General features: G+C 39.0%; 1 protein-coding gene across 4 annotated transcripts; it reads left to right on the forward strand.

The window, feature by feature from the left end:
• Positions 1-2: 2 nt before the first annotated feature.
• Positions 3-14,994, forward strand: CPSF2 (cleavage and polyadenylation specific factor 2). Of its 4 annotated transcripts, none has more exons than XM_054198462.1 (15): positions 3-160; positions 1,732-1,917; positions 3,408-3,567; positions 3,659-3,764; positions 4,889-5,018; positions 5,346-5,461; positions 6,042-6,229; positions 6,736-7,026; positions 7,757-7,857; positions 8,182-8,382; positions 9,028-9,180; positions 9,751-9,976; positions 11,605-11,904; positions 12,876-13,010; positions 13,116-14,994. In XM_054198462.1, exons 2-15 carry the CDS (start codon positions 1,769-1,771, stop codon positions 13,206-13,208), a joined length of 2,349 nt encoding a protein of 782 aa, XP_054054437.1. In that variant the 5' UTR covers positions 3-160; positions 1,732-1,768; the 3' UTR covers positions 13,209-14,994. The 4 variants fall into 4 exon arrangements, with proteins under 4 accessions (XP_054054437.1, XP_054054435.1, XP_054054436.1 ...); XM_054198460.1 differs by lacking the exon at positions 3-160 and adding an exon at positions 1,100-1,182; XM_054198461.1 differs by lacking the exon at positions 3-160 and adding an exon at positions 1,100-1,178.
• The last annotated feature ends 1,467 nt before the right edge of the window (positions 14,995-16,461 follow it).

A 16,461-nucleotide genomic window follows, 5' to 3' on the forward strand; every position in this document is an offset into this window, starting at 1 on the left:
GCTGCTAGAGAGAACAGCGGGACAGAGCAGAGTTAAAATCTGATAAATCCCGAGAGATCTGCACACAGGAACTGCTGCACGCCCAGTATTTCTAATCCTGCTCAGATGCAACAGCAGCCTAACGAACAGGAGGGCCATCGGACCCGTCCTGCAGGACGCGGTGAGCTTCCAGAGACCTGTGGCTCTCAAATCCATGCATAGGTCTCCCAGAAATATCCCTCACCAACTCCCAGCCCTGGGAAATTGGGGTTTATCCCAAACAGGAGAGAAATATGACATCTCTTACAACATCTCTGGCAAAACAGCTCTGTTTAAATGTTCTGGAGTTATTTACCCATTAAAGTAACTCCAATGGTATCACCCATGGGTGCCTCACAGCCACCCTGTTTCACCTGTGGGTGACCTGTGGCCACCCCATGTGTCACCCATTGGTGTCCCACAGCCACTGCATATCACCTGTGGGTCGCCCAAGGCCACCGCACATCACCTGCCACCGGTGCTCCACAGACACTCTGTGTCACCCATGAGTGCATTAGGGATGTCCCACGTCACCCAGGGCCACCCCGTGTCACTCGTGAGTCATCCAGGGATGCCCCACACCACCCATGGGTGCCCCCATGGCCAGTACAGGCCATTCAGGGGTGCCCCCATGGCCACCCATAGGGACATCCCACGTCACCCATGGGTGCCCGCCTAGGGACACCCCAGGTCACCCAGGGGTGCCCTCGGCCACCCAGGCTGCTGCCCAGGGCTCGGGCCGGCGCTCACGGTGCTGACCCACGGCAGGGCCCCGCCGGCCTCCCGGCTCCGCTGGGCGCGGAGAAACGCTGCCCCCGGCCCGCCTAGGGACCCGCCCGTGCCCGCCGAGCTCCCGGTGAAGGCCGGTACCACGGCAGAGCCTCCCCCCTTTCCTGCTTCCTCCCCCCGTTACCGCTCCTCGCCGCCGCCGGGCCTTGCGCAGCGGCCGCACCAAGGGCAGGGGGCGGCACCAGCAGGCCGGGAGAACCCACAGGAGGCGGGGGAGGCGGGTGCTCCCCCCCGGCGGCCCGGCGGTGGTGCCGCCCGTTGCCCTTTCACCCTCCCACCTCCCTCTCCCCGCCTCCCCAAGATGGCGGAGGGCGCCGCGCCGGGTGGAGCCGGTGGTCGCGCTCCCCGCCGGCCCTGAGGGAGGCCTCGAGGCAGGTAGTGGCGGCAGCTCGGGGGGCAGCGCGGCGGGCTGGTCCCGGGCGCGCCGAGCCGAGTCCTCCCTTCCCTTCCTCTTCTTCCTCTCGGTTGTGGAAGGGGCCGGGGCCGGGCCCGGCCGGCGAGGAGCACCCCATCAGGGCCGGCCGCTGTCTCGGTGGTGGGGCCCGGCGGGGCCATCCCTGCAGAGCCCCCGACCCGCCCGGTGCTGTGCGCTCCCACGCGCCGGGCAGCCGCCAGGCCTGAGGGGCGGCCCCGGGCGCGCCATGTCCGGGTGTCCCCGTCCGGCCCTGGGGCTGCTGTTAACTGCGCTGCTCCGCGTGATACCTTCTACTTTATTGTAAAAAAAAAACAACCACAACCTTTCCAATAACAAAAGACCTACATCGATCAAAAATTAATATCCGAGACTTAATTAATACGCAGTAGCTGTATTGAACAGTATTCACAACTGTTACCTGCGTATTCTTAGAAACGCATGAAGTTAGATCAAAATAAATAGACTTTTCCTTTGCATTAGTCAATGAAACATTTTCTTCCTCCATCCAGATTAGTTCTTTTGGAGATTAAACGCTTGGAGAGCAAAATGACGTCGATTATCAAGTTGACTACGCTTTCAGGGGTGCAGGAGGAATCTGCCCTTTGCTATCTCTTGCAAGTAGATGAATTTCGTTTTCTTTTGGACTGTGGCTGGGATGAAAACTTTTCTATGGATATTATTGATTCCCTGAGGAAGTAAGTAGTTCAGTTCATACACTTCTTTTTTTTTACTAGGTCTTGTCCTTTTCTGAAAGTTTTCAAACTACCATGCAATGATATGTGTATGGTGATGTTAAATCCAAAATTGTTCTTTTTTTGTTGTTTAAAGTATGTTTTATGTGAAGGGAATGATGCTGCTGAAATATTTCCAGTAAAAACTGGTTGTTTTCTTGTAAGTCTAATGAGTTACCTCTGTTAACTGTAATTCTCAAACTGCTGTGTGTTTGTTTTGGCTTGGATGTTTTGTTTTTTTCATAAACATGAAACAGAGCAGAGTTTATGGGAGACTGACCTTGGCTCTAAACTAATTTGGAATGATTAACTAAGTCTTAAATGAGAGAATCCTTAGTGTGTGTAGGCTGAATACAAAGTGATTCAACTCATGCCTCTTGTTTCAGGTTGAATAGATTTGTCAGTCAGGAAAACGGCTTCTGTTAGTTGTCCCAGCCCTGCAAAGAAATAAACCTGCCTAGACTTTAGTACTGAACTTCTGCAGGTTCACAGCAAGGAGCTTTGCTGATGCAAGCATTGATTACAGGGTTGAAACATGTAAATTCCTGAAAGAAACTAAGCTTTGTGATGCTGTTTTTATAGATTCACTTTTTTAGCATTGACAGACATGTCATGTTTGAAGTCTTTTAATTGAGGTTTATTATGTACTAAAGATAATTTATAAAATTTTTTGAGTGTCTTATCTGAGAAGCAATTAGATAAAAATCATCTTTTTAATAATAGCCATCAAGAAGAATGTGTGTGCTCTCGTTACGATGTGAGGGAACAAAAAGCTTTCAGCCCAATTTGTATTTTCATTTGTTGCGTATGTTTCACACCCTCAAGTTTTTCAGTTATGATAGATAATAAGTTTTTAGTCTGTGTTCTTAGTTTGTGTAACACTTTGCAAGAAAAAAATCTTCTGTTTTTAAAATGAATAAACCCCCAGAAATTTATGTGCCACTTTTCTTACATGATGTATTCGACCTTTTCTGTTTTTGTAGCAATACATGTTGATTTGACCCATACCAGTTTAAGGATTGTTGTGTTTTTGGTCCTGTTACTTGGTCTTTCTTATCAGAAGAAAAGTTGTGGTCTGTTTTAGGTTTTTAGATGTATAAATAATTTGTAGCACGTCTGCACTGACAATATTTTTGGCCTCTCATTTAATGTACTTTCTGGCGTCCAAGTATGTATTAAGGTCTTTCTAATCAAGAATTTGATAGAAAACTTACGTCTTCCAGACCTTGAAATTATGTTTTCATAAGTCATCTGCATTTTTAAGTACTTAAACATTTGGAAATATGTATAACTTTTAATTATTATTTTAAAAACTTTGTTTTAAACGTAGAAGTATTTAAGTTTTCCTGTTTGGCATTCGGACTGGGTATATATTCTCAAAAAAGCCATAATAAGGAGTATATAACACCATACAGAACTCTTTTCACTGACTTCTGCTATCCCTCTTTTTGTAGACATGTACACCAGGTTGATGCTGTTCTTCTTTCTCACCCTGACCCTCTACACCTTGGTGCTCTTCCATATGCAGTTGGAAAAATGGGGTTGAATTGTGCCATTTATGCAACTATTCCTGTATATAAAATGGGACAGATGTTTATGTATGATCTCTACCAGGTATATTTAAGTTGATACTTTCATACACAATGTCTTTGATATGGTAGACTGCTCCGGTTCTTGAATGCTCTATACTTCTTATTTGTTTCAGTCCCGCCATAATACCGAAGATTTCACACTCTTTACATTGGATGATGTAGATGCAGCCTTTGATAAGATACAACAGCTGAAGTTTTCTCAGATTGTGAACTTAAAAGGTAAAGTTGTCACCAAGTTTCAATAAGTGACTTTTAGTGAAAGGCAACAGAGTCATTACAAGTTAAAGTAACTTTTTTTTAAAGGGAGTAGGTTTCGAAATGTACATTTTGCAGGGCTGAATTCAGTAGCCCAGTGTCAGTCTATATCAGCTGAACGTTTGCCTCAGTAATTGTATGTGGAAATGGATAGAATTTCCACTCACTGAGGAGGGGGTCACGACAAAGCATATTTAGACGTTTGTTTCTCTTTTGTGTTTTTTTGTAACTTGGAATTTGCTCATGTGTCTCAAAATCATTTGCTCGTGCCTGGTGGTGGACACCGCAGAACCCTTCACTAACCAGTAACTCAAAGGAAGGCTTTCTACAGAATCAGTAGGTTGCAGAGATTAAGTTACGGCGTGTGGATGATTTAATGATGTCTTCACTGACTCTGAATGATACTCAGTGTAGCTTATTGCTAGGAACTCTGGCATCTGGAGAACCAGCAGCTTTTCACTCGTGTTGAATTTAAAGATCAGAATGAAACGGAAGCCCTGTTCTTAAACAAAGACACGTACAAGCTGACCACCAGCAGCTTGCTTCTGAGATGCAGCATCTGCCAGTTCCCGAATCTGCCAAAATACTTGCCCCGTAATTTGGAAAACAGAAATGGAATGCCATCCTTGAGAGGCTGCTGGCCCTTTTTCAAGATATTTGTAGCAAGGCTGTGTCTGTGCTGCCAACTTTTACATCTTAAAACTTTTTGAAAACACGCTGCTTTTTTCATATTTAACGGAAGTGATTCAAAAAGACGTGATGGATGCATCAAAGTAGATAATGCATGTTTTAGTTATTGCTAAAGCTGTAAGCTCTGCAGCGCCTCTGAAAACCGGTGGGAGGTGGAAGGAAGAAGTGATCTTCGCTTTAGTTTCTTTTTTCTGGGGGCAAAATTTAAGTGAATTGCAAAAAATTTCCAAATTACTGGTTAAATGGGAAGGACAGATGTGTTACTGACTTTTCATACTTCATTTGACTTTTTTCCCAGTAATAATTTTGGTGTGCAGTTGTTTAAAACTACTATCTTTTTTTCAGAGTAATGGATTTTAATACATGTAATATACCTAAAATACTGAAAACTTTTGTAGGCAAAGGACACGGTTTGTCAATCACACCATTGCCAGCTGGCCACATGATAGGAGGCACAATTTGGAAGATTGTCAAGGATGGAGAGGAAGAAATTGTTTATGCAGTTGATTTCAACCACAAGAGGGAGATGTAAGTTTGACATAGCAATATATATTTCTTAGATGTTAAGTGTACATCATTTAGTGTATGATAAACAGATACGGAAGTAGCAGGGCCTTTCCAGCTTTAATAAGACCACTGATTTCACTTGCATTCAGATTAACCAGTTTGAAACAAGCATTAGTACTGGGTTTCTTCATTCCACTCAGTTTTTGTGTATTTGTGAGTTTGAAGCAGGAAACATTCAGCTACTGAGTAGTTTGATTTCTGTACACACAGACATCCGGAAGCTAGCTGTCTTATATTTTCCTTGTAAAAAGAAATGCAAAAAAGTGAGATTTTGCCTTTTTTCCACAGCCATCTGAATGGATGTTCCTTGGAAATGTTGAGCAGGCCTTCGTTGCTTATTACAGACTCATTTAATGCTACTTATGTACAACCCAGGAGGAAGCAAAGGGATGAACAGCTCCTGAGTATGTATTCTGTTTGGGCTTGAAACTAGCAGTAATGAGATTTATTAGCCACTGTAAATTTAAACTGTTTTTCTATGAGAAATTCATCAGCATCCAAACTAAAACCTTTATTAAAATTTTAAAAATTTTGAATTATGCTTTTCTGATGGTACTGACACTGTGGGTTAAACATTTTCCTGAAAATGATTAATGGTATTTGAAAACAGTGTATTTTCCCGGTATCAATTAGTGTCTTCTTAAGGGATTTTTAAACTACCTTCTTCAGCACACTTTTTTTTAAACTCCGTTTTACTAGTTAGTGGCTTTGTTGTGTTTTGTTTTTTTTTTTAATAAAAAAAAGAAAAAAAATGTAGCATCAAGACAGTGAGATATTCAGAGCTACCAAGAAAACTCCAGCTCCCTTTAATTTTGGTAGAAATGTGGTTTTGGATCTCTTTTGAAGTTTAGTTTATTTCTGTGTTCAATTTGCTTTTGATTATGATTGCTAGTGTGATATAACAAACAAAAAACCAAGCCATAAACATTCTAATTTTGGTTCAAAGGTTAAGTAGGTTTTTGTTTCGTTGTTAATTCTTCTTAGCTAATGTTTTGGAGACATTACGAGGTGATGGAAACGTATTAATAGCCGTGGATACAGCAGGCAGAGTTCTGGAACTTGCTCAACTTCTTGATCAGATCTGGAGAACGAAAGACGCAGGATTAGGAGTCTACTCTCTAGCACTTTTGAATAACGTCAGCTACAATGTAGTGGAGTTCTCTAAATCACAGGTTTGTTTTGATTTTTAAATGCAATTATGAAGAGGGCAGTGGAACATGTATGCAAAAGCATTTCTTTTTAACAGTAAAGAATGGCTAAATACTGGGCGTTGTCCTTATTCTATAGTGCATGTTTGTCTCAGTTCTTTTGATTAAGTAACACAGAGTCCAGTCATGGCTATGGGCATGTTTCTTGGTACTCATTTCTGTTTTTATCACAAGAGTCGTTAGCATAGAATCATAGAATGGTTCGGGTTCGAACGGACCTTAAAGATCATCTAGTTCCAAGCCCCTGCCATGGGCAGGGACACCTCCCACAAATACATAGTTTATAGCTGTTAAAAAAGAGGACTTAAAGTACTTGTTTCTGCGTTGTTTATGGTCAGCATTATTTCTACGTTTGCTGAGAAGTATTGATGTAATCACGTGCATATTACATCCTGTTCTTCATATCAGGTTTGTACGTTATTGTGGAACTTGTGTTCTTATAGCTAACTCTTTCTTAATACTTATTTTAGGTTGAATGGATGAGTGACAAGTTGATGAGGTGCTTTGAAGACAAGAGAAACAATCCTTTTCAGTTCCGCCATCTCTCCTTATGTCACAGTCTGTCTGATCTGGCTCGAGTGTCTAGTCCAAAAGTTGTTCTTGCCAGTCAACCTGACTTAGAGTGTGGTTTTTCTAGAGATCTTTTCATTCAGTGGTGCCAGGATTCTAAAAACTCTATAATTTTAACTTATCGCACTACGCCTGGAACATTAGCACGATTCCTGATTGATAATCCTTCTGAAAAAGTTATAGATATTGAGGTGAGTTGTCTGTATATTTCAGAGTTTTTTACTGTGGGCCATCTGGGGGAATATGACCAAAAGTAAACTTACAGTTTGCTTTTTGACTACTGAAAACCTTTCTAGTGGAAAGGGGAAATCTGAAATCAGTATGTTGCATGTTTAACCAATTGTGGGATAAACTTACATAAAAATAGGTGTCTTATTAGGAACTACAAAATGCTTTTTGGCGGTGTGGTAAAAATAATAGACATGAGCAAGAAGTTGCTTTTAAATATTTATCTTTAGACTCCACTTTCCTTTGTTTTTGTTGTAAAGTGACCTATACTCTAATTTTATTTTCAGAAAACAAGAACACAAAAGTTACCGTTGTTTTGCCTGCTAGTATGACTTGCCAGGTTCTTCTGGTTTGATGTTAGTGACGCAGAAATTAAAAAAAACACTGCTCATCTCAGAGTATTTGTGTTCACTTATTGGAAAAGTATTTCCTGAAGATGTTTTAAGAAATTTTTGTAAAGCAAATTTATTTTAATACCTTCAGAAATGCTCTTCTCTTAAAGTAAACTTTACTAGTTGATAACGTTGTCATGATGTTGCCACGCCAAGGTGCAACACGTTTGCATAATCTTGTCTTGTATGTGACATACAAGTCAAGTTGTACTTGCCCTTGGTACTTGTCAGCAGCATGTAAGAGAAGTATTAAAATCATGTCAACTGCTCAGAGTAGTGTTAATTTTAATTTGATCTGCAGTTGAGAAAACGTGTCAAGTTGGAAGGAAAAGAACTTGAAGAATACCTAGAAAAGGAGAAACTAAAGAAAGAAGCAGCTAAGAAGCTAGAACAGTCTAAAGAGTAAGTATATTGGCTGTTCCTGCATTCTGCTGTTACGGTCAGAGTTGAGATTTCTCTGTGATCATTGTGCTGTTGCAACCATTTATGGGGATAAATGAAGATCCTAGTTCTGGTAGACCTGAGGAATCAGGAATGGTTGTCTTTAATCAGTTGTGTGATAGACCTCTTTCATCTGCCATTTGACTGGGAGCTCTTTCTCAGACACATGAACTGCCCTTGGCCTTGGTCAGTGATATGTCAACTGTTATTTTCCAGTCAGTGTGTTTGTGTAATATTAAACCAGAAGAAAAAGAAAGTGCTATTATTTTTTGAATGTCGTTTCAGGGCAGATATTGATTCTAGTGATGAGAGCGATGCTGAAGAGGATATTGATCAGCCAACCGTACATAAGACCAAACATGATTTGATGATGAAAGGTGAAGGTAGTCGGAAAGGAAGCTTCTTCAAACAGGCAAAGAAATCTTATCCAATGTTTCCAGCCCCTGAAGAAAGAATTAAATGGGATGAATATGGCGAGATTATCAAGTATGTGGTGGTAATGCATACTAACATGTGGTAGCTATGAAATAATTCAAAAATAGAAGTAATAAAAACCATAATTTTGTGCCTTTTGCAGCACCGCTGTATAGTCTTACAACTGCAGTACTTTTGAACAGTTAGGACAACTTGTGCTAAATCTCACAGGAAGCTTATGATAGGACTGAAGCTGCAGAGTGCTGGTCCTTGACCTGTGCTCACACCTCTGGGGATGTATTTCCACTCCAGGCTTTTTTTTTTTTTTGACTTTTATCTTAGAAGATTTTTTTTTTTAATATGACTTTTTTTTTCTGCTTTAAATTACACATAATTTTCATAAATCTGTAATGAGGGGAAAGAACATTGTTCATCGTAGAAAAATCTAGCGATACTTGTCTTATTTGCATAAAGAATACTTGCTAGAAAACTTCCATTTGCTAGTATTTCCCAAGATATCAAAGTTCTTTTTTAAGATAGGAAAGTGATATTTTCCAAATGAGCTCTGTCCAAATATGGAAATATTGAAGGCAAGTGTAGTAAAATTGTTGTCAATAACGAATCAGTAGTAATAGTCAGCATTGTTTGTTTTTATATTATGTAGTGCTTTGGTTTTACTGTAAGACTATTAAAAGCAAAATATATTTCATCCTTTAGACCTGAGGATTTTCTAGTTCCAGAACTTCAAGCAACAGAAGAAGAAAAAAGCAAATTAGAATCTGGTTTGACAAATGGAGAAGAGCCTATGGACCAGGATTTATCAGATGTTCCTACCAAATGTATTTCTGCATCAGAATCCATGGAAATTAAGTGAGTGGCTTTGTTGTTCTTGTCAGTTCTGCTCAAATGGAGACATGAGTATGGTGCAAATTGGGTAAAGGGATAGCTTGGAATTAAGAAAGTGGGAAAGGACTTGCTTTTGGGTTTTGCCCCCACGCTGTCTAAGTTAGTTTTTTACTAGTCTTTCTGGCAGCATGGTACAGAGCCTTATAGTTCTCCACTCTTAATTGTTCCCTGTCTAACGGAGACAAGTCAGAGAGTGAGGAAAAAAAACCCAATACAATCAGATGTTAGCATAGATACTCTAATGTATATATATTTTGTTAAAAGAAGAACTTATTCAAATGTGCTTATATCATGTTTTGGATAAGTGTAAGTGGATCATGTAAGTGAATTTTGGGAATTTATAGTGTTCAGTACATGATGATGATTGACAATTCTGTATTTTACTGATGCACAATATAACTTGTGCTGACAGCTTTTGCTGATGTAGAATAATTTCAAAATGTCTTCTATTTTTAAATGAAATATTTTGGAGCATTCGAAGGTTTAATCTTTTAAACTAAAAAAATGTATTCTTGGTGTTTTAATTCAAACTAGAGCCAGGGTTACGTACATTGACTATGAAGGACGATCAGATGGGGACTCAATTAAAAAAATAATTAACCAAATGAAACCAAGACAACTGATCATTGTCCATGGACCACCTGAGGCCAGTCAGGACCTTGCAGAATGTTGCAGAGCTTTTGGTGGAAAAGATATTAAAGTTTACGTGCCGAAACTGCATGAAACTGTAGATGCAACCAGTGAAACTCACATTTACCAGGTAAGGTACTGGAATTTGTTAGTTGTGTTTAAAAGCTTAAACATGAGATCAGTGTATTTTTACCTCTAGTGCAAAAGGAAGGGTTCTTGTCTGTGGGAACATCAGTTTGCTTTACTCAAGTCTTAATAGATTTATAATGCTTATATTTAGAGTTCCACTGTACGCTGCTTGCAGTTCAGGATTCTTTTTGGAGTCCAAAGGGGAGCCTTAAAGAGCAAAGAGGGGGAAAGAAAAAACTAAATAGTACCTGTGAATGAACGTGTAAAGATAGGAGCAAGTTAATGTTAAAAATAAATAAATAGGATGCCCCTACCCCCCAGAAAAGAGTTAATGTGATGGTTCTTGGAATGTGAGGTTATGATAATGTGTTGCACAGCATTAATATATTACATTTAATCTTCATGGTTAAGCTCTAAATAAAAAGCTTGGGTAACTTATGTGAAGTATATGAAAACTGTGTATGGTCCCAATTCAGCTTTTGAAGTTGTTTAGAGGAAAGTCTCTCACATGCAGTTTAGGCATTAGTCTTTTATTCCTTCTGTCCTTTTAAAGTTAATAGAAAAACATCAGTAGAATTGTAAAAATTACACTTCTGCTTCTTTCGAGAGAAAAATCTGTTACCCTATAGGAAGTGGAAAGTTCCAATTATTTAGAGATATGCAGTTCTGACAGTCTTAAAACAGTGGTGTTTTCTTTTTTTGGTTTGTTGGTTGTTGGGTTTTTTGTTGGTTTGTTGTTTTGGTTTGGTTTGTTGGGGTTTTTTTAAGCTATATGGATTGCTAGTGTGTAAGAAATCACACAACTGTAACTTTTCACAAAATATTTAACTGAGTAAAATTGTAATTGCTTTGTATTTAATTTCAACCTTTATATAAAAAGGGAAATTCAATCTTCTGCTTAGCTTTAGTTTGTTTTTCTGTTTGAAGTACACTGGAGACACTGAATTAGAAAATAATAGATGTGAGTGGGGCATCAGAGTCTTTTGAGTGGACTGTGCTGCAGGTGGATAATTAGCTGCAGTGTCCTTCATACAGTTACAGCCTTGATTCCACTATGGGGATCGCACACAATCTCATGTGGGTAACAGCCTTTCAGAGTAGGGCTTTATTTAATGGGTTAAAATTCTGGAATGCCCCAGAGGAATCAGGGTAAAGTAATGTTTTGGTCACTTTAAAATCCGATATTTACAACATCCCTTCTTAAAATAAAATATTAATTCTAATTGTTTCGAAGAGTTGAAATTTGGAACTGCTGTTCAGTAATCTAAATGTATCTGTAGAAACTTTCCTTGAAGTTACTAAGGCCAACTGAGGAGTTCCTTGGCTGCAAAAAAGGTTTCTGATGTTTTAAAAGAAATTGATTGCTCTTGCTGTAAGTTTACCTCAAGTTAAAAGTATTGATCTCTGCTGTCTTTTAAGTTGAGTAGTGATATGAGGGTTATACAAATTATGCTTTGAAAGTATAGAACATCTTGTCTTGGCGATACCAATTACCTCCTTTTCCTCCCCAAAATCAAACCTATGTGGAGAGACAGCGAAAGGAAAACTGCTGATTTTGAAAGCTTGAAGTAAGACGTCTCTCTGTGTTTTCCATCAAACTAATAGTACTTCTATTTTTGTGCAACCCAGGTCAGGTTAAAAGATTCTCTTGTCAGCTCCCTTCAGTTCTGTAAAGCCAAGGATGCTGAGTTGGCTTGGATAGATGGTGTTCTGGACATGCGAGTTTCCAAAGTGGATACTGGAGTTATTTTGGAAGAGGGAGAGCTGAGGGAAGATGAAGACTTAGAAATGCAAGTGGATATGCCTTCTTCAGACTCTAGTGTCATTGCACAACAGAAGGCCATGAAAAGCCTCTTTGGTGATGATGACAAGGAGATGTGTGAGGAGACCGAGATCATTCCTACTTTGGAACCTCTGCCGCCTCATGAGGTACAGAAATTAAGCTGACCTGGACTTCTTTATTTGAAGAGTTCTGTATTCATTTGTGTTTTTCTAGTGCTTAGAGGTTGATACTGTGATCCTATTCAAATGAAAGCCTAACTGAAACTGGATTTTCATGCTTGGTTTTCTCTTTGTTAAACCTGGTGCGGTTCTTTGTTCAGATTTTATGCTTTTCAGCAAGGATGATCTTTTGCATCCGCTAACAGTGCCTAGCGCACAGTGCCATCTATTTATGAAGATAAGATTTTTAATTAGCATGTTTCATATTTGTAGTTCCTACTTGAAGAGTTGGAAATTAATTGGCGCTTAGTCACTCTTAGATTTTATTATGTTTCGTTGATGCTTTGGAGGATACTTCCATATATATCTTTGAGATACAAATCTTTGAAATTCATACGTCTGCTTCTATAGTAGTGATTTGAGAGTTCATTAATCTTTTCTGTAAATTTATTTTTACTCTTAAATTAAAATACTTTGCATACGAGCAGATATTATTTTATCTTTTCATTGAATGATTACAGTGCCTTCTAATCTTAGAATTGCTTTTTAAGATATTGTTGCACAGTCTTAAATGTAGCCTGTTCTAGGCGCTAGGTAAGTGTGGAGACAACTCTAAAGTCTGTTCACATTCATGACAACGGTCATAGAAGTATGTACTGGTCACCAGTACAGCTTCCTGCAGCTCTGTCCCTGGCATAACATGGCTTGGAAGAGGGATCTTCAATGGCAACTTTCTATTTGTCTTCAATATGTGAGCAAAGAAGGGAACTTTTCCTTTACTTGTCAGATAAATTCTAAGGCCTTCCTACCCTGGAAATAGGTGAACAGAAGTAGAACCAATCTTTTCATTTATAGTCCTGTAGTCTGGGCAACACTGCCGCCAACACAACGATAAGGAGGTCTTTGGAAAAATGGAAGTTAAGTAGGAGAAGTATTAAAATTGCATGTGTTATTTAAAGGTTCTTGGACATCAGTCTGTGTTTATGAATGAGCCGAGACTGTCTGACTTCAAGCAAGTTCTTCTGCGAGAAGGTATACAGGCTGAATTTGTAGGAGGAGTGCTTGTGTGCAACAACCTGGTGGCTGTTCGCAGGGTAGGTGTTCTATGTCTTAAACTCTTTGGTAAATAATATTCTAAATGAAACTTAACTTTCTCATTAGTGCAAAGATAATAAATTGAAACATGTCTTTTGTTTCAGACTGAAACAGGGCGCATTGGATTGGAAGGCTGCCTCTGTCAAGACTTCTATAGGATAAGAGACCTTTTGTATGAGCAATACGCTATTGTCTAAGGAAAGTGCTGCAAAGATGTTTTTACTTGAACTTTTAAAAAGACTATGGAGACTTCTCCCAATTTTGACTTTTTGTAGTTTTCTAATTTATACAGGGGAAACCTAATGCATAAAGAATAATTAACTACCCTGAACATGTAAATAACTGCTGCTGTCGTTCTTCATAAATCTGTTGGTACATTCCATGTAGTTGACTTTCAAACTGTTACGACTTGCTGTCTCCCACATAACATTATAAATCAGTTTATGACTACGAACCCTTCTCAGGAAAGGTTAAATTTGTCAGGACATGTTTTGATTTCATAGATTCCCTGCCAAAGAGCACAAAATATATAAAAGTCATTCTTCTGTTCTAAAATAAGATTAGATAGGGAACTGTGGGTTTCTTTTGGTTTTGTTCCTTTTGGGTTTTGTGTGGTGGTTTATTGTTTTGGTTTTTTTAAATAACTTCAATTTAGGTGACAGTCTTGAGTCTGTCTCTTTTTCTTTCTTTTTTTTTTTTTTTCTGGAGGTTAGTTAAAGTACATTTTTAATAGCCCACTTAAAGCTAGACTACCTAAACTTTCCCCCAGCGTTAATCTGGCTGTGTCTTAATGTTGTGTCTGCTCCATCTGACTGATTTGTTCCAGAACAGCATTTCATATTCTATATAAAATATTAATCGGCAGGATCAAAAAATTGCTTTGGAAAGGTACTCTAAGAAGGCTGGATAATATTGTCGGGCAGTTTAAAATCCAGTAATTGTGTGCTTCAGAGTAACTTCTGTACAAACTTACAGAATTTGTAACCTCTGGCTTTTGCAAAATTATGCTAACTATAAAATCTCTGAATTCTGTTTTTAAGGCTTCAGACTTTGAAAGTATTATCCATGCACTGCTGTTTGTTCAGAGTGCTATGAGCCAAGTTCAAGAAGATCCTTTATCTTGAAATCTGACTTCATGTGATGTATTCTAATGCTTTTGTGCCACGTTTCCTTCTAGTTGCATGTTTTGTGCCATTTTTCATTCTAGTTGACAGTGGGTCTTACTGTAGCTGCTGATACTAAGAATTAACCTTACTTTTTAGGTGAAGACGAGCACAGTTTTGGGCGTCTTAATTTCTCAGAAATGAACTTATGCAAACGGCCTCTTGAGAGTTTCTTTAATCCCTTTTTTTCCCCTTTTCACATGTGAACCACCAGCTTTGGCAGTGGAGGGTTGCTTGCTTGGTTTTACATACAACAGCAATGTAATATGTGCTCTCTGCGTGTACGTTTAAATAAAACCTTTTTCAAAAGTGTCAAAAAATAGCCCTGTGGGCTATCAATGGAAGGATAATTTACTTTGCAATTCATTCTTGACAAATAGCTTTCTATCTGATCTACAGACTATTCTGTTTAAAATAGTAACTTAGACCTGAACTGCATGTAAAAAAAAAAAAAGCCCAAAAAATAAAAACCCAAAACACCTGCTAGAATGATGTACTAAAAATGTAAAAAAACTTGAAAATTTAATGCTGAGTAAGAATGTATTTTGTTACACAAAGAAAATCTTGGCTAGGAATGACTGAATAGCTCAATGCTGTTGTTTTTTTTGTTTTTTTTTTTCTTTTTAAACAGTGTAGAAAAATGTTTATTTTCCATTGTGTTGATAGTGAGAACTTCATAGAAATGCCCTGGTTTTGTAGCTGTTTGGTAGGAATGCTATGTAAATCTATATGATACTGGATGCTTGTTAGTGAATACTATTGTATTACTGTTGTTGCTGATACTAATGAACTTTTATAAAGTGAGTTACTTTGTACATAATCATATTGACCTTAGGACTTCTAACTTGAGGGCTTAGGGTGGGCAGAAATCACACATGCCTGCGGGGAATATACTAATAAAGAAAAAAAAAACAACGTAGGAAATCAAACTAAAAATAGTGCTGTTTTTAAGAAAGGGGTAAAGACAAGACAGTGAGATTGTAAACCTTTCTATCAGTTTTGTTTGTTTCTTTTTTACCCTATTGATTCAAATTCAGTTAAGTGACAAAAGTTTGGTGTTGTCAGTCGCTAAATTCCTGTGTGTTCTGGTAAAGAGGAGAACCCTGAATAGTGCCATCACTAAGGAAAAGGCTCAAGTATGAGCGAAACAGCTAATTGTGGGGTTTTTTGTTGTTTTTTTTTCAGTCTATCCAGCATGAGTGTGGCTTTAAATCAGACCTGGAAGGCTGGTAGGTGAGGCAATAGTAGTCACCTGAGTGCTGGGATGGGGGAAAGCTGGGTTTGTGGGCTGCCGCTGCACTGTGGGGCAGGCGGGCTCCTCCACTCTACGTTCATTACTGGTAAGCAGGGTGGAACTGAAGCAAGTTCCCATGAATTTTGCCCAGTCTGCTATCAGTTCTCTGATAGATTATCATTGTTCTTTTTTTTTTTTTTTCCTTAACTGTGATTTGCTTTAAACAATAATTGAACTTTAAGTTAATAATCTAGTTCTTGTTTGTATCGGAAATGAAAGATTCGTTTCCTCTCCCCTCCGCAAAATGCCAGTGCTGGCACGGACTGTAAGCTGTATATTCTGACTTTGGCGTTTTCTTCATTAGCAGTAGAAATTTGGTAAGGAGTACCATTTCTTACTCTTTGCTCTGTTGCTCTCGAGGGCAAGAATACTGACTTACTAACTTCAAGTGAAACCTAGTTTTGGTACTTACTGACCTTTTAAAAATATTTCCTTCCAAGGGTCTTAGGTAATTCAGCTTCCTCAGCTAAGAAGAGCCAAAGGGGTGTGGGACACACAGGAAGGGCAGAAACTTGCCTTCCCACCCCCAAAAGTATTTGTGGGTAAATCCTGGCTTTTGTATTCTCTTCTTTGTGTGCCTATGTAGTAGAATATGAGGACATATTTCAAAAGATGGAGGGAATGTAGAAGCAGAACTCTATAATAATAAAAAAATAATATTAGAAATAATTGTTAAGCTGTTCCCATTGTCTAAACATAGCTTTACCCTGAAGTTAAAATAACTGTGTGGGTGACAGTCGCATATTCAATCGTTTTACTTTGACAGTATGTGCTGGAAGTGAGGTGAAGCTGAAAATCTTTATTCTTCTCCTTCCCTGAACAATATTTAGACTTAACCATATCCACTTCTCAAAATGTGCTGTTAATGGAAAGGTGGTATGCCCTGCATTCAGTCAGAGTAACAGTCTCTTGAGAGCATTTGAGATCCGTTTGCTGGTAAAACTTGCTTATGAAGGTAGGAATTTTGTATCTGTATTAGCTTTTAATCGCAGT

Source organism: Rissa tridactyla, chromosome 4 (genome assembly GCF_028500815.1).
Source record: "Rissa tridactyla isolate bRisTri1 chromosome 4, bRisTri1.patW.cur.20221130, whole genome shotgun sequence".
Lineage (NCBI taxonomy): Eukaryota > Metazoa > Chordata > Aves > Charadriiformes > Laridae > Rissa > Rissa tridactyla.

Coding starts and splice junctions, on each gene's coding strand:
- CPSF2 (XM_054198458.1), top strand. CDS start 1,706: ATGAAACATTTTCTTCCTCCATCCAGATTAGTTCTTTTGGAGATTAAA. Junction 3,765..4,888: donor TCAGATTGTGAACTTAAAAG/GTAAAGTTGTCA, acceptor AAACTTTTGTAG/GCAAAGGACACGGTTTGTCA. Junction 9,181..9,750: donor TCAGAATCCATGGAAATTAA/GTGAGTGGCTTT, acceptor AATTCAAACTAG/AGCCAGGGTTACGTACATTG.